Source organism: Bubalus bubalis, chromosome 14 (genome assembly GCF_019923935.1).
Source record: "Bubalus bubalis isolate 160015118507 breed Murrah chromosome 14, NDDB_SH_1, whole genome shotgun sequence".
NCBI classification, from domain to species: domain Eukaryota; kingdom Metazoa; phylum Chordata; class Mammalia; order Artiodactyla; family Bovidae; genus Bubalus; species Bubalus bubalis.
The window spans coordinates 82,072,816-82,095,342 of record NC_059170.1 but is presented as its reverse complement, the minus strand read 5'-3'; the positions used below and the strand labels follow the sequence as shown (position 1 = coordinate 82,095,342).

The 22,527-nt window shown below is 39.9% G+C and overlaps 1 protein-coding gene across 6 annotated transcripts in view; it reads left to right on the top strand.

The window, feature by feature from the left end:
* PLCB1 (phospholipase C beta 1) overlaps window positions 1–22,527 on the top strand; it is an 849,858-nt gene that overhangs the window by 698,597 nt on the left and 128,734 nt on the right. For all 6 annotated transcript variants that reach the window (XM_025264704.3, XM_025264705.3, XM_044928314.2 and 3 more), the window contains exons 24-26: window positions 13,140–13,272; window positions 15,123–15,176; window positions 18,640–18,859. In XM_025264704.3, the coding sequence (XP_025120489.1) occupies window positions 13,140–13,272; window positions 15,123–15,176; window positions 18,640–18,859 (407 nt within the window). The remainder of the gene's footprint in view (window positions 1–13,139; window positions 13,273–15,122; window positions 15,177–18,639; window positions 18,860–22,527) is intronic.

Below are 22,527 nucleotides of genomic sequence, written 5' to 3'. Positions count from 1 at the left end.
ATACTGTCCTGTTTGATGAAATTTAAAGTTGGCCTGGAAAGTTTCATAAATAATGTTTTTCTTTGTATGCAGAAAATGGAGTATTAGCGAAATTTTACACTCCTGGAAAAGTACATCTAACAGTAGACATGAATTACTTCCAACGTTGTGTCTTTGACACCTATGTTTAGCATATGTTTCTTTTTCATATGTTAAAAGCCACTTAGCTTTTACTTGTCTGTAAAGCTTTTCCTTGTGTGCTGCTAAGTCACTTCAGTCATGTCTGACTCTGTGCAACCCCATAGACGGCAGCCCACCAGGCTCCCCCGTCCCTGGGATTCTCCAGTCAAGAACACTGGAGTGGGTTGCCATTTCCTTCTCCAACGCATGAAAGTGAAAAGTGAAAGTGAAGTCGCTCAGTCGTGTCCGACTCCCAGCGACCCCATGGACTGCAGCCTACCAGGCTCCTCTGTCCGTGGGATTTTCCACGCAAGAGTACTGGAGTGGGGTGCCATTGCCTTCTCCATTTTCTTGTATACCTGTGGCCAATTCATGTTGTTGCTTTGCTGTGCTTAGTCGCTCAGTTGGGTCCAACTTTTTGCAACCCCATGGACTGTAGCCTGCCAAGGTCCTCTGTGCATGGGGATTCCCCAGCCAAGAATACTAGAGTAGTTTGTTAGGCCCTCCTCCAGGGCATCTTCCCAACCCAGGGATCAAATCCAGGTCTCCCACATTGCAGGTGGATTCTTTACTGTCTGAGCCACCAGGGAAGCCCAAGAATACTGGAGTGGGTTGCCTATCCCTTCTCCAGGGATCTTCATGATCCAGGAATCGAACCAGGGTCTCTTGCTTTGCAGGCAGATTCTTTACCAGCTGAGCTACCAGGGAAGCCCAATTCATGTTGATGTATGGCAAAAACCATCACAATATTGTAAAGTAATTACCCTGCAATCTAATAAATAAATAAATTTTAAAAAGAACTGAATAAAAAAAAAACACCACTTAAAAAAAAAGACACCACCACTTAGGCCTACTGCTTGAATTTGAGCAGTTAGTCTGAGCACTCACTGCTTGGCTGGTCCAGAGGGCACAGAGAGCAAGCATGTCATCCATGCTGTAAGCAGATTTTGCTGGTACCAGCCCAGAGTTCCTTTGCAGGGCTGCTGCAGGGTGGGCTGAAAACAGCTCACAGCCGCACACTTCTCCAGAAGCCTGGCCTAGGCTGATAGGAACTGCCTTGCAATTCTATCAGACGTCTAGCAGATTGTGCTTTCCAGGCGGTGACTGTGTCCTCTGACTCTCGCTTCTGAATGGGCGCCCTCACTGCTGCAGTTCAAGCTCCCATGCCCCGCCCCGCCCGCCAGCTACAGGGTCAGGCCGAGGCTAGACTCCAACTCAAACCACTCTGGCTTTATCTTGTTTCCCTGTCTTAGTCTGTTTTCCTCACTTCCTGCAGTTTTCACCCGAGAACATCCTCTCAATTTATCACGCAGACAAGAATCCCAAGTACAATTCTGCTAATAAGGAATCCCAAAGATTGAATACCCTTTCTGATTTTTTTTTCTGGGAACTAGAACTTAAATGTTTGACAATAGTTACATCTTTAATTTCAGTGTTTCTTCAAAGATAGGATTTTTTTTTTTTTCTTTGTAATGGCCTTTGAAAAGATTAAGACTAGCGATTTCAGTGAATTTCTTGTTTTACTCATATAAACACCAATATGAAATTAAAGGCTCCCCTTAGATATCAGTGGGATTCCAAGCTCTGAAACTCTTTTCTCTTCTACTGACTTTAACTTAATAACATGTTTCATAAAATATAATTCATGGTAAAGATAATATGCTGCTGCTGCTGCTGCTGCTAAGTTGCTTCAGTTGTGTCCGACTCTGTGTGACCCCATAGACGGCAGCCCACCAGGCTCCCCCGTCCCTGGGATTCTCCAGGCAAGAACACTGGAGTGGGTTGCCATTTCCTTCTCCAATGCATGAAAGTGAAAAGTGAAAGTGAAGTCGCTCAGTCATGTCCGACTCTTCGTGACCCCATGGACTGCAGCCCACCAGGCTCCTCCGTCCATGGGATTTTCTAGGCAAGAGTGCTGGAGTGGGGTGCCATCGCCTTCTCCGAAAGATAATATGTGGAGATATAATTAGATTACTATTAAGCCTTCTCTAATTAGAAAACAGGAATCTCTTTAATCAACTGGATGCAATTTATTTTCTTAAAAAAATAGGTGTTTAAAGAAAGCATTTTCAGATAAAATTATGTTTTGCTACTATTTCAAAACAATACTTTCTATATCATCAACTTGTACCTAGATGTTGGCCATCTTCTCCAAGGAGTAAGCTCTGACTTGAAGAGATTTCAAGACACCACCAATTGCAGCTTATATAATATAGTAATAGAGGTAAAAGCCTTGTAATGAAACAGTTAAAGACTGTTTCTCTAATGAGAAAAATGTCACTTTGCAGAGTAGGAGACCTAAGGCCTTTGAGACTGCAGATCTTTCATGTCACTGTCCTTTCAAAGCAGATATCACATACCAAAAAGCTATTTGGATTCCACGTATATGTGATATCATGTGATATTTTTTTTCTCTGTCTTACTTAACTAAGAAGTGATACAAATGAACTAATTCCCAAAACAGAAATAGACCCACAGACGTAGAAAACAAACTTATGGTTACCAAAGGGAAAGGGAGGAGGGACAAATTAGGAGTTTAGGATTAACAGATACACACGGCTATATATAAAATAGATAAACAGCACACATAGCAAACAGAACTGTAACAGCCTATAATGGAAAAGAATCTGAAATATATATATGAAATATATATATAGTTGACTGCTTTACTGTAAACCTGAAACTAACACCATTGTAAATCAACTATACTTTAATTTTTTGAAAAAATAAAAGCTATTTGTGGAGAATATAACAATAATGGATATAAAAATACAGAAGTAGAATTTTAGGTCAACATTACTTTTGTTCTTCCTCTAAAATGATGGTCATAAGGATTTTCAGTAAATGTATAAAGTTGGTTACACTCAAATAATATTTGAACATTTTCAGTTTCAGAAATAATTTTAGAAGCATTGAATCGCATAAATTTCACATTGAATCGCATAAATTTTACATGGTCCTGTAGAAAATACATTTATTTTTTCCTTTGAAATGTCTAAACCCTTAACTGACCTCATTTCTAAAACTCAAGAAGAAAAATTATTTGCCCTTACCATATAATGCTGGGAGAAAAATGGCATTTCACACCTTTGAACACCAGCATGCCCTTTATCCTGTCTTGTAATAATGTAAGTTTGTTTGAATGAGGCCACTGAAAAGAAGTAACTATGGTTTTCTCAAAAGAAAATTCTATCTAGGACATGGCAGACACTGGAGACACTATTTTAGCAGCAAAGACTTTTTTAGTATAATCCTTTTAACTTGGTAGTTATAAAGGTCATTTCTATTTGAAAATGAAAGACATTATTGAACTACAAAATATTCCCAGAATTGTAATAGTCTAATAAATTATCTTCATAGGTAATTGGCAAACCAAAAAAGTAGGAAATTTAAAAATTCCCCCATTGCTTTGAACAATAGACATTTGTTTCAGATCATGTGAAAAGAAATATATAGTTACATATATATATATAATTCCAGTGTATAATTAGAAATTAAGGAATAATAGATTTGAGTTGCTGAATTTATTTTGTCTCTTTTAAAGTCATAAATCAGGATCGTGGGTTAGTAAAGTCATAGAATGTTACCTAATCTGAGTCATTACTAAGGCTTTATAATATTTTTAGTTACTTCTCTAGATAAAATGGTGTAAAAAATTTTAAAACATAATAAAGAAACAAAAAGGCCTCTCAGTAATCTTGCAGATCAGATTAACATTTTTGGTGGTCATCATTCTAGCATGTTTTCTATGAATGTATAGTATTCCTTTACAAAAGTTCTTAATTAAAAATAAATTTTCCACAGCTCTACTAGTTTAATGTGGTTATTAGAGATGACTAATGAGCTCAGACAGTAAAGTGTCTGCCTACAGTGCAGAAGACCTGGGTTCAATTCCTGGGTCGGGAAGATCCTCTGGAGAAGGAAATGGCAACCCACTCTAGCACTCTTGCCTGGAAAGTCCCACAGACGGAGGAGCCTGGTAGGCTACAGTCCATGGGGTCACAAAGAGTCAGACATGACTGAGCGATGTCACTAATGAGATATCAGTAGCACTTTTATTTTCTATTTTTCAAAATAAACCTCTAAAGAGAATAAAGTAAATATCCAGTGGCTTGACTGCAAAATAGTATGTAATATCCCAAATGCACTATTTGAACATGACTTCTTTTTAGCACAAGGAGTGAAGAAATATTTTACTGAGTGTTTACTGTGAACTTGGCACCATTCTGACCCTTTTCATCTATTAACACATGTTAAGTCCTAAAATGTCCATATTTCTTAATGATTATTTATTATTCCTATTTAACAGATGAAGAAACTGAGGCACTGACTGATTCTATTCCTTGCCCAGTGCCACACAAATACTAAGGAGCAGAACTGAGATTGAAATCCAAGCAATCTGGCTCCAGAACTCACGTTCTACATCAACACTGCTGGGAGTTTATGTGCAGGGCAGGGCATCATGACAACATGCTGACCCTGATTTAGTGTGTCTCGGCTAGGATGTGAGCCTCAGCATCTCTGACAAGCCCCAGCGATGGGATAGCATCGTTGCATGGCTCACACCTTGAGTAGCAAAGCTCAACGGTACACCACATCGCACTACCTCAATAACAAAACTGTAGTTTTCTACTAACCTTTAATAAGGACTAGCCCTTATTCATCTCTCTGGCCCCTTTAGCAGGTCACCTGGAAGACTGAGTATGGAATATAAGACATTTACCTTAAATAGTAATACTTTGAATTCAGTTTTCTTTTGAATCAAATGTCAAGATTTCTTCCTTTAAATCACTGGATATTATTAGCACTTAACTCTTCAAAGAGTTAGGTTTATATATGTGGTATCTGTTAGGTTAATTTGTACACTGCCTGCTAGCCCTCTATCATCTGTATGTGCATGATACAGGTGAAGTGTGTGAGTGGTCTTCACGTCCTTTTAATGTTGAAAGAGAAAGCTATTTGCTAATACTCAAATTTTGGTTATTCCAAGAGGCCTACTTTTTTAGTTTTCTCACGCATGCTCTTATAAGTGAGCTGAAATTTATCTAAAACCATTTACTTCTTAGTTCTGTGTGTGGCACAGTGGGCATCTTCAATGGGTTTAATTATTCAAGACAAAAAATATCCTATGGTCTGGTGTGAATTTCGGCAGTAAAATAATCCAATAGCAAAAAGTCCAAGGTGGTGCTCTCAAAAAGTTATAGTGTTTAAACTCAATAAGGCATTGGATGTCATTTAAGTTTTCCAAGATGGAAGCTTGACACTTTATCCACTATTTAAGAATTTGGCACTAATTTTAAAAAATGACAGTTTTTCACTCTGCTTTAGAGCAAGACTTCTCGAATTTTAATCTGCATACAGATCTTGCTATCGTGCAAATTCAGATTTAATAGGTCTGGAGCAGGGCACAAAATTATGCATTTCTAACAAGCTTCCAGGTGATACCGGTGCTGCTATGGACCATACCTTGAGTAGTAGAGCTCTCAGACTTTAGTATTATTGTGAATCAGGATCACCTGGATGGCTCCTAGAAACACAGATCACTGGGCCTGCCCCCACAGTTTCTGGTTCAACAGATCTGGGATGGACCAAGAACTGGCATCCTGACAAGTTTGCATCAATGCTAATGCTGCTGGTCCAGGGGCCACACGTTGAGAACCATTGGCTTGGAGCCCTACATCTGTCTCTCAAGCACGTGGCTCTCCCCACATGGAATCAAAATGAAATTACAAAGTCAAGAATTCTATGCATTCTCAACTGTCGTCTGGAAACTGGGAAGGGTGACAGGAAAAACTCTTCTTGGGGAATTGTCCAGAATGGTTTTTTTCTGTAATTGGAGGATACTTGTTTCACAGAGCTGTGTTGGCTTCTGCCCTACAACAATGTGAATCAGCCACAAGCATACACGTCTCCCTTCCACACACCCCATCCCACCCTCCATGTCATCACAGACCCAGAATATGTTCTGTGAGTGATAGGCCATAGTCATTGCCAAATGATTTCACTTAATTAATATGAAAGACACAAAAAAATGAATGTGAAGTGTGGTTGGTCCACAACTTCTTTAAAGGAGAAATCCATGATTTCTGCCTGACTCAAAGAGTTTGTTTCTGCTGATTTCTTTGGAGACTATATCAAAATATTTCCAATAAATTAAATTTGGTAAAAAGAGTAACATATGCAACACAAAATACTCAGCAGAGCTATGTCCTGTCATCATTTAATCTCCTTCTAAATAAATTATTGCAACTGTGAATAAATGATTCTCTAGCCACAGACAACAGGAAGAGCAGCATCTTCATATTTTTCACCCATTGATTCATTCATTCAAAAAATATCTTTTTATCATAACATTTAAGTGGTTCTTTAATTTCAGGACTCTGTCACTAATAATTTATTGATTATACATGAGGAGGAAACAAACGATTTCTTCATGCATTCATTCTAATAAAAGTTTTGTGTTTTTTTTTTTAACACACTGTGTCAGTTTCCATACTGGGCAATATAGAGATATAATGATTAGAAAAATCAGATGCTTTTATAGTCCTTACAGTCTGGAGGAAGAAACTGACTTTAATTAAAATTCACACATATGCATGTAACTTGCAGCTGTCACTAAGGCTTCATCAAAGAGATACCTCGTGAATGCTGATAGTTTCTTTGAATGCTGATGACACATGTGATGACGAAAACTGAAGTCAACAAATGAATTTACTCAGCTCCTTAAAGCTGTCTTTTGCTTCTAACTCACTCTGATGGACTCTTAAAAAGATAGAGGCTTTGTCATAACGTATTATAAAGATTTTCAAACATGCACTAATGTTGAAAGAATTATACAAAGAGCACCCGTATATCACCTGGATTCCACAATTCCAATTTTGATGCATTTTCTTTATCATGTATATATCCATCTATATGTGGATATATAGATCACATATATAACCCCTCTATTCTTTCATTATTCCATCTGATTTTTGATGCATTTAAAAGTAGGCTGCAAATATTAGCATACATCATCCCTCAGTGCTTTAGAACACATACATTAGGATACAGGTTTTAGAAATGTAAATTTTTTAGAAATGTGGGGCAGATACATAATCTAATTTCACTCAGGTAATATAAATTTAAGGTACCAATTGTACAGGTGTTTAAGAAAGCTCTTTGTTAAGGGAAAGGCTGGTTTTGATGTAGCCACTTCCACTGCCTGAATTAATCCTGAGTGAACTAGATCTCTACATGGTGAAATTATGAGCCTTGACCTAAATATTCTGGAGACACTAATGACTTTGCCCTTGCCCTCACCCATCTGGAATCCGAGTGAAGATAGTATTATCCTAACCATGACATGGAAGGCACTGTGGTTTTTTTTTTAATTTTTTAATTCATTGATTTATTTTAATTGGAGGGTAATTACTTTTGTATTTTTAGATGACTCAGGCAGAACACCAACACCACCAATAGCCCAGTCACACATCTGGTATTTGGAAAACCTTTTACTTTACCATATGAACCTCACTAAATTCCCTAAATCCTAGTTCTCTATTGCTTCATCATCAGACCCAATTTTTAATGCCTGGGACTGAAGTCTTTTTAGCTAGCATTCCACGTAGCCTTTCCTCCTTCTCTAAAACTTGTGAAAATGGTCTTTCTAGTTATATTTTTTACTGATCCACTTATGTTATATTTTAAGATTTTTCTGTTCATATTGGAAATAGGAAGGATAAAAATATTTTTTATAAAATCTTGGCTTTAAAAACATCTACTATTTCATGTTTTGAAAGAAAAATAGTGTAATGCTTCCACTTGGCCACTGGAGAGTAGTGAACTATTTCTGTTGTAACTCATTTTTCTCTACTCACGTAAGCAAAATTTAGTGCAAGTGAAATAAACTTCTGAAACTTCTTTCCTTGAAAATTTGTTTAATTGGATCCCAAGAGTCTTGCCATTAAATTGAGAAAATATTTCCAGTTCTTTTGTTTCTATTGTAATTTCCAGTGCAATGAGAAAGGATTGCAGGTTTATTTTATTCTAACTCATGAAAAAGAATATTTGGACTGGGGAGAAATAAAGTCACAAGTATTGCCTTCCACTTATGCTTGTGAGTGGGGCAGGGGATCTGGTTCTTGCATTTCATCTCATGTGAATTATTCAACCTTTCAATGATATTAGAAATTATAGTATTGCATTGGGCTCCCTCCCACAAATTCTTGTGTTTAGCTGCTTTATTTAACTCATTTTTAATACACGAATGCTTTTTTAGTGCAACAGAGTAAGCTCTTTGAGAATAATGTTTACATTTATACATCTCTGTATCTCATCAATAAAGTAAGTTACCATTATGGTTGCTTAAGTTGCTCTTATCAGAATAGAGGGTGAACTAATGCGGTAGAAAAACCTAGACTTTAGACTGTAACATATATTCAAACATTAATGCCCCTGTTAACAATGTGGCTTCCAGCAAGTTACTAGTGACTTTTAACAAAGTCTTTAGTAAAGACACTTACTAATGCCCCTGATGGTTTGAGCAAGCTCTGGGAGATGGTGAAGGACAGGGAAGCCTGCATGCTTCAGCCCATGGGATCGCAGAGTCGGACACGACTGAGCGACTGAACAACTAATCTCCGCCGTCTGATGGAGTTGAGTGACTGCTTTCCCTGCTGGCTGAGATGAAGCTGGCATGTGTGACAGTGTCTGGCACATGGTGATCTTCATCAGGGAGATGCCAATTCAAATCTGTATATACTGCCCTTCGTTAGCAACATATTCTAAGCATCAGTCTGATGCTTATGCCACTATAAATTCTCACTAGCTTATAATCAGTTTCCAGGAAATCCTAAGAGGTCTCTGACAAGGGTCAGTCTACACAAGGGTCCCCGAGTCCTTAGCGTTCAGCATTCTGCCCTCCTTTGCTGGCCCCGATAAGGAAAGTGGGCGGGGACTGCAGGCAGGTGGCCCCACCCACTCGGTTTCCAGCCGTTGGGTGGGTCCACAGCTGGCCTGGACCGACTGAAATCCTGGCGAGCTCTCTCCTCCGAGCGCAGGGCCCAGGTGCGCAGCTTCTCAGCCAAATGCACTCTGAAGATGAGCTTTGTTTGGCTTCTCAGTGGTTTTAAAATGGGAGACAGCTGACAAAAACGCAGTTTTCCAACTTTCCTGGAAGCCCGGGCTGAAAGCAGTCACCGCTCTAAACGGCTCCTTCTCCAGGTCTGGGCACAGCCTCGCTTCGCCCTGTGACATTCCATCTCGTCTGCTTTGCTCATTTCCATCATTTCTACCAATTGCTTGTTACAGTGCGAGGGGTCCCACGTGACCCTGGGATTATGTATGCGATGCAGCCTGCCCTTCCTGGAGCAGGACCCCCGGACCAAGCATTTATCCAGAGCCTGCCCCAAATCCAGCTCCAGGCTTTGACGATCTCTTGATACTCAGTTGTAACTACAAAATTTTTGCCAGTTGTATTTCCTCAACGTTAATCTGCTTTAAAAAAAAAAATCTATTTATTTTTCAGCTGTGCTGGGTCTTCCTTGCTGCACACGGGCTTTCTCTAGTTGCGGGGGGTGGGGGTTTCGCTTTGTTGTCCTGTGTCTGCGATCCACTGCGGTGGCTTCCCCAGAGCACCGGCTCCTGGGCGCCTGAGCTCAGTCGTTGCGGTGCACAGGCTTAGTTGCTCCAAGGAATATGAAATCTTCCTAGATCAGGGATCCAACCAGTGTCCCTTCCGTTGCAAGGTGGATTCTTAAGGGAAGGCCAACATGTATCTGCTTTTTTAAAAGTGTCTTTGAATTCATACATTATATCAATTTCTGGAATGTAAGGGCTTTGTCTTATACACCCTTGATAAGCAGAGGTTTCTATTTCCTGCATCTCAACTAGAGTTAAATGATTGAACTTGATTTCCCAAGGGCACACATCTGCATGGAATACCTGCAAAACTGGATTCAGGTGAAATAACCTTCCGTGTTTATTTTGAATATGCCTCCAGCCTGAGGGCCCCTGACACTCCTCCTAATTGCCAAAAAGCAGCCACACATGATTGCCTTCATGGAAACTGACTTTCCACCACCTCCATTCTTTGCTCCATCAAAATTGTCCTCTTCCCTGTCTTCCTGCAGACAGCTGGTATCAGCCAGCTGTCATACCGGAAAGAATCTAGTTTATTCCCCATATGGTTACAGAAACCTGCCTGATATAAACAGGTTCCAGATTGCCCATGGAACAGAGCACCTTCTGTCCCTACTTCCCAGGTGGCTGAGTTTGATGACAGTGGAGGCCCCCTACAACTGGGAGGTAGAAAACTTTCCCTCCCAGTATTCAAGCCAGAGGACAAAGCTGGGGGTAACTTTGCTGATGACCCAGTCCTCTTTTCAGCACTCCCTTTACTTCAGCTCTCTTCTGTGCAATGTAAATATACTTTCTTTAGGAATTTTGTGGTCAAACATCTCTGATAGTTCATTCTTCTCAAGTGTCTCCTGCAAACCCAGTGACTACAGGACCAAGGCAGGTAAATGAGTAAGATGGAATTGTGCTAAAGGAGCAGAAACCCCTCTGTTCTCATCCAGAGTGAGATTGCAGGTCCAGTGGTACCCTATATGATTTTTCAAGTGAAGTAGGAAATCCATTTTATTAAGGTAAAATCTCCTTCATTTTAAAATCTGGCAACACTTAGTGAGCATTTCCATGCACTCTAGTGGAACCATAAGCCTTCAGGTTGCAGTCTCTTGCTGAACAAAAAATATGCAATCCCCTCCTGGGCATCATGATTTTAAGGAGAATTTTCCTGATGGATGTAACTGAATAACACACACCAGAACTTCCCCCTTCGGAGCAGCCATCTTTCAGAAGCCAGCATTCTGTATCATGAGTTCCACAGGCCTAGGTTCTTGCCTCCCTGCCCCACCATCACCACTGACCCCAGCTTATCTCTTGCATCTCAGCGTCACAGCTCTGAGCAGAACAGGCTGTGGTAGGTAAACAGGGATTGTTCACTGAATTAAAATAAGTTCGCCATCCATCACCAAAAGTAGTGTTGGAACATGTTTTAAAGATGCTTTGGGGGACAGATTAAAAGCCACTTGTATGGCAAAAACCACTACAATATTGTAAAGTAATTAGCCTCCAATTAAAATAAATTTTAAAAAAGCCACTTGTGACAATGAGAGTAATTATTTTCATTCTCATCTTACATTTTCTAAAAATGCTATTGTAATACAACCTGCTTTCTGTAATTACATGACAAAATGTCATAACATTGGGTTCCAAATGACTTCTGGCCATTTCCTAATTATATTTTTAATGATACTACAAAGTAGAGCATTGGGGTAGCCTCATTGTCAGGAAAATCCGCCCTGAACTCAGAAGGTAATTCTGAGAAAAGAATTGTAGAACCCCAGAAAGCACCACTGAGATGGTATATAATTATGGAGGCAACTGTTTTATTAAGATCAACATTTATTCATCAAACATTAAATGTTTGCTCTGAACAGTGCATAGCAGACTAGCTGCTATAGGGAATGCAGTAGAGATTTCATAGAAAGTGAAAGTGAAGTCGCTCAGTCATGTCCAACTCTTTGCAACCCTGTGGACTGTAGCCTACCAGGCTCCTCCGTCCATGGTATTTTCCAGGCAAGAATACTTGAGTGGGTTGCCATTGCCTTCTCCAGGAGATCTTCCCCACCCAGGGATCGAACCCAGGTCTCCTGCATTGTAGACAGACCGTCTGAGCCATCAGGGAAGTCTTGAAATTTCATACATGTTAATGGGGCTTCCCTGGTGGCTCAGAGGTTAAAGCATCTGCCTCCAATGCGGGAGACCCAGGTTCAATCCCTGGGTCAGGAGGATCCCCTGGAGAAGGAAATGGTAACCCACTCCAGTATTCTTGCCTGGAGAATCCCATGGATGGAGAAGCCTGGTAGGCTACAGTCCATGGGGTGGCAAAGAGTTGGACATGACTGAACGACTTCAATTTCACTTTCACTTTCACTTAATGTATTTGTTACTATTATTCATTGGTAGTGTTATACAAGCTTAAATGTTTTGTCTCTTTAACATGCACATATATACTCTGTGCCAGGAATTATTCTAAGCACTTTATAAATAGTAACTTACTTGATTCTCTAAACAGCATTACAATGTAGACAATATGATCCCCAGTACATATCAAGTTGGCCATAAAGTTTGAGTTTTTTTTGTAAGGTGTTTCAAAAAATGCAAACGAACTTTTTGGCCAGTCCAATACATATCCTCATCAATAAAGATGAGAAAAATGAGTGGCACACAGTTAAGTGACTTGCTCAATATCACACCGTTAATAAGTGGCAGGGCCTTATAGCCCAGATAAGTCTGACTCTAAAATCAACACTTATAACCACTGTCAGTTGGTTACTGCTGCATAACAAATAGTCCTCCAATTTAGTGGCTTACAATATCAACTGCTTATTATTGTTCATGAGTCATTTGGTTAGCTGGGCAGTTCTGTTGATCTGGACTAGTCTCAGTTCATCTGAGCTGGACTCACTTAAGTTTCCACGGTCAGCTTGGGGCTGCCTGGTTCAGGATGTCCTTGCCTATGTGACTCAGCTTGCCTCCACATGGATTCTCATGCTCCATGGCTATAGCAGGGGTCTGAGAAAGAGAAGAAACATTTGCACATGGCTTTTCAATGCATTGCTTACATTAAGTTTGCTACTCTTTCATTTGACCAAAGCAAATCACATGCTCAATTCCACTGTCAGTGTGGGAGGACACACTCAAGGGCCAGAACACAGGAAGGCATAGATATTGGGACTTTAATACAATTAACCTACCACAATCATGGTTCAATACCATGCTGTTTTTACCCTGCTTTCCACATAGATTCAAATGTGAAATTTCAGAGTCCAAATGCGTTGTGGAAATGGCATCAAATGTAACTTTGTGGGTTTCAGAAGGTAACAAAAGAACTGTAAGAAGTGTGGAAAATGAAAGTATGTCTATGATTTTAGGCTGATCCTGGGGAAACACCATCAGAAGCTCCGAGTGAAGCCAGGCCAACTCCAGCAGAAAACGGGGTGAATCACACGACGTCCCTGACACCCAAACCACCCTCCCAGGCTCTGCACAGCCAACCAGCTCCAGGTAAACATTCCGAGGAAAGAGCTGCACTACGTAACCAGCAGTCTCTAGTGTGTCCACACTAAAAGCGGGCAGCATGACTGAGTTAGCATCATGAGGCTAGGGAGACACATGGACTTAGGAGGCAGTCCAGAAATGTTTGCTGAGGGATGAATAACGGAAGGAAGGGAGGGAGGAAAGAAAGAAGGACTCGTAAGTCCTTTTTATGAGACTCGTAAGTGCTCATCTGGCTCTGCTGATAACTTGTGAAACCAAAACAAAATATCACCCAGATTCCCCATGTCTTTATTTAGTGATGGATGTTGGTCCATCTGCTGACAGGGTGTGTGAGGGGTTCTTCAAACACCTTATACTTTATGCTTTAGAAGTACATTCTTAGTTCTGCTTCACTAAATTAACTCTCGACCAAGAATTCCTTCCCATCTTTCTCCAACTCACTTTTCACTAATTTTAAGTGCCAACCACGTGCTGAGCATGCTCAGCCTTTCACATGGATTATCTCATTTCACTCTCAGACCAGGCCTCTGAGGACTGATTCCACCATCATCCCCACAGTACAGATGAATAAATTGCAGTTTTAAATTGCAGAAATAAGTTACTTCTTGAAGGCCACATTGCTAATGTAGAGTGAAGGCAAAATTGACACCATTCTCCATGATCCTAAAATCCTTCCCTTTAGCTTCTCTGCTCCTACTGAGGCTACTTAAGAAAGGAGATTGTTGAGATTAGTATTAAAGAGTGACAAGTATAAACAAGACGTGATATTTTCAAATGAAGATTTTATGTACCAAATACAAACATTCTGTGTGTTTCTAGAATATGAATAAGTTTTTTAAATAGCGAATAACCTTGTGCTTTTGAGAGTAGGATAAAACTTAGCATTTGATTTAACTGGGTGTTTTAGAATCATTTTCAAAATAACACAGAATACATTACAAAAATGGATTCCTCTTCTCTGGTGTTAACATCGGTCAGAGTCAGACCAGGAAATTAACATTGGCATAATGCCTTGAATTAAACCATAGACTTTGAACTTCACCTGCCTTCCACTAATGTCTTTATTGTTCCAGGTTCGAACTCAGGATCCCACACTGTATTAATTGTCATGTGTCCTTAGCCTCTTTGAATCTGCAACAGTCCCTCAGTCTGTTCATTTTTCCATGCCCTGTGTACCTTTAGAGTACTGGTCCGTTATTTTGTAGACAGCACCTCAATTTGGATTGGCCTGATGTTTTCTCACGGTTAGACTGGAGGTGTGCATTTGTGACAGGAACGTCACAGAAGCGATGCTGTTCTCAGAGCATCATGTCAGGAATACCTGATGTTGCTGTACCTCATGTTGGGTCACTTGATTAAGGTGCCACCTGCCTGATTCCTCCACTTAGAGTTGTACTTTTCCCCTTTATAGTTAATAAATATCTTGGGGGAGAGACTTCAAGACCATGAGACTATCCTGTTTCTCCTTAAACTTTTAACCAGTGACTTTGGCACCCAATAGGTTTTGCCTGAAACTTTGTTCCTGCCTGCTGACCTACCAGTGGTCTTCACGTGTCACTCCTGATTTTGCCAGAAGGTGGCAGTAGCATTGTCAAAACTGAATTTGTTGACAGAGTTTTGATTCAAAGTGGAGAGATGTCCTTTCTCTCTATAAATGGAGCATATAGGTTCACATTTAATTTGTTTGACACAAAATTACAAAATGAAGACATGTCTTAGAATGTTTTTAGGATAATTTTCTTCAGGAATTTGTAATCTGTAATAAAGAAACAGAGACCAGAGCCAAACGTTGTTTTACAGGAAGAAGATAATTTTAAAAGTTATAGGAGGCTATTTATTTTGTCTTTTTATTTTAGGTTCTGTAAAGGCACCTGCCAAAACAGAAGATCTTATTCAGAGTGTTTTAACAGGTAAATACCATCTTGCCCCCTATGGATTTAGGCACCTGAATATTACACAGTGTAAGTATTTAGAGGGGAGGAAATTTTATCTTTGAAATATAACATGATTGGTATTTCTTTTCTAAAACCATCTACAGATATATCCTGGTTCAACCCATGTTACATAATGTAATCACAGAGAAGTAACCATACTTGGTAGATAGGACCTTATTGATATAAAAAATAACATACTTTTCATATATTTTGGAATCAAGGAATAGTTTCATGTTGGAAATGTGACCCAATGAACAGGAATGCAGTCTTCCCAAAGTACCCACAATAAAGCATGTTTTAGAAATGCAGAATATGGACTATTTGTGACCATAGAATACACGGTGTTTAAGAATGATGATACAGTTTGCAACTACTTTATAGTCAGTAAGTTTCTTAAACTAGTAGGACTAAAATTGGTATGACCTTTCTTTAATAAAGTGAGCAATGTGTAGCATTATGTAGCATGTTGGCCCAATATACAACAGAGATGTACACCAAAAGCAGAACTACAGGTCAGAAGCCCAAACCGTAAACAACCCAAATATCCATAACCAGGAGAGTGGATAAATAAATTGTGGTTTAGTGACAGAATAAAATAGGATTCATCTGTAGATATAAACTACAATTACACAGAACTACATGGATAAAATTTATAAGCATAATGTTGGAGAAAGGAGAACAGGCACAAAAGAGCACTTTCTTTATGATCCCAGCTACATAAAGTTCAAAAACAGGCAAAAGTGATTTGTGTTCTTAGAAACAAGGATTTGGATTCTACATGGAGGGTGGGCGCAAGGGCAGGAGTCACAAAGAGGCCTCTGGGGTCCTATAATATCCTGATTTTGTTCTAAGTGGTGGATATAGAAGCCTGTTCACTTTGTGAAAATTGAAAGGAATGTGTATTTATGATTTCACCAAAATAACATATAAAATATGCATGAAAATTATTTTAGAAATGTATGAAAAGAAAACATGTGTTTATAGACTTCATTCCATGAGAAACAATAAAATGTTCACATATAAAACAAGAGAAAAAATAAATCAGAGCATGATTGCAATATTATTTAAAAATACACAAATGCATAGATGAAAAGTGGATATTTGTATTGATATATTAGCAGTGATTATATCAGGGTGGTTTGCTTATGAGTGCTATCTATTTCCTTATATAAATGGACATTATCTTTATGTTTAAGGACATATTCAAAAAGTAGCCTTTTATCCACAGATTTTTTAAAAAATAGTACTTTCAATGGGATTATTTTTAATCATAAATTGGAACACCTGGAACCTTGTTCCTAAACTTGCCACAGCTGACACATTGCACATCATTTTTTAAGAAGTGGGGTTGAATATGTCACCAAAATGGCAGTGATTCCTTAGGATTATAAATTTTAACATAATAAGTCATTATGCAACCATAATAAGTCCACTCGGGCCTGAGGGAAACTGTTAAACAAATGGACGTGTTTCTCTCCCTGGCCTCTTTCTCAAAAGGAATTGAATGTCAGGAGAATAGATCCATTATTAAAAGGGAAGCATATTTCAATTGCTTAAAGACCTTAGTATTTAAGAACATAAATTATTACTCTGATATCAATGTTTATCCACTAGACATTCCATTTTCTATTTAGGTCTGTTGTTATTCATGGCATATATTATCTCTGAATCTCTTGACAGTGCTAAATATTTATAATAACTTATTTTTGTTCCCAGAAGTGGAAAGTTCACATCAAAGGATTGGAAACATGTGAACCATGACTTAGTCCAGGTCTAAATAAATGATAATTCATTGAATTTAAGGCACCGTCCATTTTCAGGTATCCTGTTACTCATGGAGTGCCAAGAAGGAAAAGCACCAACAAATTGTGACTATCTATTAACTATATGATGCATCTTAGTTTTAGAAACGTTAACATATTTTTAAGTGCATATTCTAAAATTGATTAAATAAATCAATAAAATGCAGACTGTTTTAAGACCAAGCTCTGTCACATTAAGTGTTTTCTTGGCATTAAATAAAACACTATGTAGTTATGTAAGCTGCCACTAACCTCATGGTGCCTTTGGGCGAATAACAGTAAGGACCTTCCTTCATCTTACTGATTTATACTGGAGCAGTGTTGTGAGAAACGTACAAACCTACTATGTCCATCCTGTGAATAGTGCCCCTGAGAAATGGTGCTCAAGAACCTGTGCACACATTTGTTAAAAACTGCATCAATTCTTTCATCATCACCATAACCACCTTAAGAAACAGACATTGTGTGATCCTTGAAGTGAATCCTTTTGGTGCCCACCCAAGTTGCCTCTACCATCTGGTGCACCCAGCTCCCAGCTGTAGTGAATGTTGGTTGCTAACAGCTCAGAACTTCCTCTGCTTTTGAAAACTGCCTTCACGGAAGGCACACTGATCCGGAAGAGGGATTTCTCATCTGAGAAATATCTAGCTGCTGTGTCAGGTACTCGATCATGCAGCATGTCTCATTATATCCCTTTAAGCTACTTGTTACACAGCTGTGTCTCTGACAATGCCCTGATGCATTTGATGTTCTAGGCATCAAAGATTTGTATCAAAGCTGGTGTAGTGCTATTTGCAAACATTAGCAAACCACACGGAGAACGCAATGGCAACCCACTTCAGTACTCTTGCCTGGCATATCCCATGGACGGAGGAGCCTGGTGGGCTGTAGTCCATGAGATCACTAGGAGTCTGACACAACTGAGCGACTTCACTTTCACTTTTCACTTTCATGCATTGGAGAAGGAAATGGCAACCCACTCCAGTGTTCTTGCCTGGAGAATCCCAGGAACGAGGGGGCCTGGTAGGCTGCAGTCTCTGGGGTCGCACAGAGTTGGACACGACTGAAGCGACTTAGCAGCAGCAGCAGCAAACCACAGGGATAGATGAAGATTGTGTAGGAAGTCTTTCATTAAAAGAAAGAAATTTGCCCCCAGCTGAAAGGAAGCCCCTTCTCCAGGGAGCTTATGCCTCTCCCACTGACATTGCCAATTATGTTGCTTCAAGGTGGAACTGACCCTGTAGTACAGTTCACAGCTGCAGAGCGCCCCCTGGGGTCAGGCAGAGGCAGACCCCGGCCGAGATCGCAGCAGCTGCTGCTGCTTCTGTACCCGCTGCTCTCACTCCCATCCTGAGGGCCCCCGCGGTAGATCACGCATGCCTGAATCCTTCCCTTGGGCTCTGTTTCTGGGGAACCCTAACATTTAAAAAACTTAACAGTAAAGAAACTGAGTCTGAGAAATTTGGTAACATAGTCACAAAGTTAGCAAGCAATAGCCAGCAGCCGGGAGTACCGTCCAACCTCCAAGCCCTGCCCTCCAGCCTGTGGGCCAGCGTCAGACAGATAACTACTCAGCAGCCGCGGCTCTGCCCGCCCAGCCCTCCCACTCTCTCAGCTCTCATACCCATTTTTTGCAGAAGTAGAAGCGCAGACGATTGAAGAGCTAAAGCAGCAGAAGTCGTTTGTGAAACTTCAAAAGAAGCACTACAAGGAAATGAAAGACCTGGTTAAGAGACACCACAAGAAAACCACCGACCTCATCAAAGAGCACACTACGAAATACAATGAAATCCAGAACGACTACTTGAGAAGGAGAGCAGCTCTGGAAAAGACAGCCAAAAAGGACAATAAGAAAAAGTAAGTTGAATGGGTCTTTTTTGCTTGTTTTATAGTATAAAGGAAGAGAGTCATTTGCGTGGATTTTCAATGTTTTTTTTTTAATGGACAAACTACAATTTATCTAAATGATTTTCTATTGTTGAACATAAGGGTTGTTTTTTATTATTTGCTATTGCAAGAAATGTAGTGATAAATATGTATGGATAAATCTTTCACATATTCTTAATTATTTTCTTAAAATTCTAGAAATGAGATCCCTAGATCAATTTAAAGACATTTCTGTTTCAGTTTGTAGCTATCAGCAAGATATGAAAGTACAAACTGATCGAGGATAAAGTGATGTTTTAGTATCTTAATCTGCACTTCTTTATTAAGTTGAATTTTTGGTATACTTATTGTCAATTTATATTTCTTCCTTTGCAAATTGTCATATTGTGGTTTTTACTTGATTTTTTTCATTGGAATATAGTTGATGAATTTTCAGTGTTTTGTACCATGTTTTGGATCTATACCACTGCAAGAAGGAAAGTCACCCAACCCCCTCCCCTCTCTACAGCCCTGGTGTCCCCTCAGTTCACTTTTGCTTGTGAATTTCTTTATTTGACCAGATTTTGAGACTAGATACACAGGAAGTTCTACCCTTGAGTTCTAGCCTGTAGGCCCAAGACCAGCTGGTTGACTAGCTATATTGCAGCTGATACACAATGCAGGAGACACAAGTTCCATCCCTGGGTCAGCAAGACCTCCTGGCGGAGAGAATGGCAACCCACTTCAGTATTCTTGCTGGGAAAATCCCATGGACAGAGGAACCTGATGGGTTCCATACGGTCCATGGGGTTGCTAAGATTTGAACATGACTGAAACTATATGCACGTCAGGAAGCAACAGTTAGAACTGGACATGGAACAACAGACTGGTTCCAAATAGGAAAAGGAGTACATCGAGGCTGTATATTGTCACCCTGCTTATTTAACTTATATGCAGCGTATATCATGAGAAACGCTGGGCTGGAGGAAGCACAAGCTGGAATCAAGATCGCCGGGAGAAATATCAATAACTTCAGATATGCAGATGACACCACCCTCATGGTGGAAAGTGAAGAGGAACTAAAAAGCCTCTTGATGAAAGTGAAAGAGGAGAGTGAAAAAGTTGGCTTAAAGCTCAACATTCAGAAAACTAAGATCATGGCATCTGGTCCTATCACTTCATGGGAAATAGGTGGGGAAAGAGTAGAAACAGTGTCAGATTTTATTTTGGGGGGGGCTCCAAAATCACAGCAGATGGCTATTGCAGCCATGAAATTAAAAGACACTTACTCCTTGGAAGGAAACTTATGACCAACCTAGATAGCATATTGAAAAGCAGAGACATTACTTTGCCAACAAAGGTTCGTCTAGTCAAGGCTATGGTTTTTCCTGTGGTCATGTATGGATGTGAGAGTTGGACTGTGAAGAAGGCTGAGCGCCGAAGAATTGATGCTTTTGAACTGTGGTGTTGGAGAAGACTCTTGAGAGTCCCTTGGACTGCAAGGAGATCCAACTAGTCCATTCTAAAGGAGATCAGCCCTGGAATTTCTTTGGAAGGAATGATGCTAAAGCTGAAACTCCAGTCCTTTGGCCACCTCATGCGAAGAGTTGACTCATTGGAAAAGACTGATGCTGGGAGGGATTGGGGGCAGGAGGAGACGGGGACGACAGAGGATGAGATGGCTGGATGGCATCACCGACTCAATGGACGTGAGTCTGAGTGAACTCCAGGAGTTGGTGATGGACAAGGAGGCCTGGCGTACTGCGATTCATGGGGTCGCAAAGAGTTGGACACGACTGAGCAACTGAACTGAACTGAACTGAAGCAAGTGAGCATGCAACTTGCAGCCTGGGGGATATGACATTTTGCTGTGGACTAGAACCTCACTGAAGAGGCAACTGGTCTTACTGAAAAGAGAATCTCTACTACCCTTTGCTGCCCTATCTGAAACCCACAAACCTCTGTCCAGATAATGCCTTTTCAGGGCCTAAGCCCCACAGCTCCAGGTACTCAGATGGTTCTGGGGAGAAGCATCTCTCACACATTCATTCAACCAATGGGGACATAGCAATGAACATGACCTATTCAGTTATCACCCCAGTGTGCCTAAGGTGGTAATGTGGGAAAATATGAGAGCATAAAAACTGAGTCAGGCAGACTGTACCATTCCTTCCTTTTACTTCCTTACTCAGTATTCCAATCCTGATGCCAAGTTAGAGGGAGGTAAGAGGCCTTTTCCAGATGCATCTTGTGACATATGTTTTAACGTGTGCTTAACTTTAACAGAATCAAAATCTAGTACATGGGCTTTTAAAATCTGCAAAATCATCATTTTTTAGACCTGGAGCAGCCTTAGAAGCCATCTAGGTGAACTGCTGTCACTTCTTCAAGGAGGAATCTGAAAACTAAAGGCATTTACCCACAGTTACAAACAGTTCAAGCAAAGCTTGGCCTAAAACTTCTCCTGAATTTCTCTTTTAGTGCTATGTATGTAGGCATTTGTTTATTCCTATATTTATTTACTTATAAGTAATATCCTGCAAACTTCCAATAGAATACTGAAGTAACTTATCATAGAAGACATAAAAAAAATCCTATAAAAGTAGGAAAAAAAACCCAAACGCACACACACACACATGCACACAGCCTGTCTACCAGTTGCCAGACCTGCTGCCTAGTACATGGGTCACCAGCCACGAACAGCGAGACACTGTAATTAAAGTGTTTTTCAAGTACAAGATACACACCAGAATTCAAAGACTTCACTAAAAAACTCATGTTTTAAAATTAACATATATTGATTTTACTTTAATTCTATACTGAAATGATCAGGCTATGCAAAATACATTATTAAAATTTATTTTACTCATTTCTTTTTTCTTCTTAAGATAGCTATGTCAAAAAAAATCAAATACATGGCCCATATTATATTTCAACTGGACAGCACTAACCTTTTAATGTAATTTCTGTCCTTGAACCCTGAAGTTAGCTCTTAGCTTCTGAGAAAAGGAAATATGGGTTAGATAATTCTCCTTATCTGGTTAAAGGAAACTTGCTTTCTTTTCTAAAAGGAAGAAACATTTTCTTGGTATCACTAATAAATTACAAAGAAAAAGAGTCAATGCATCTCTTGGATCATATGCAGGCAACATTAGGCAACAGGGAATAATGTCTTCAACCTTGTTTTTGAAGATGATGCAGAAACATCATCCCTTGGTTATTTTTCTATACTTTCTTTCAACAAACAAACAAAAATTCTTAAGCATCTAGCATCAGAAAATACATCAGGAGAAACTTTTTTTCCAAGAGGCAAAGCCACTGAGATCTGATTGTCCATCTCCCTATGATACATGTAAAAATCCTGAGAACACCTCAGAGTAATAAATGGATGCAATGTCCATAAAATCCCACTAACTTTCTTTGTGTTTAGAAAGTATGGTTATTTTTCACAAAATATATTAATATATGTGTGTGTGTGCTGTGCTTAGTCACTCAGTCGTGTCCGACTCTTTGCAACCGTGCCAGGCTCCTCTGTCCATGGGGACTCTCCAGGCCAGAACTCTGGAGTGGGTTGCCATGCCCTCCTCCAGGGCATCTCCGCAACCCAGGGGTTGAACCCAGGTCTCCCACAGTGCAGGCAACTCTTTACCATCTAAGCC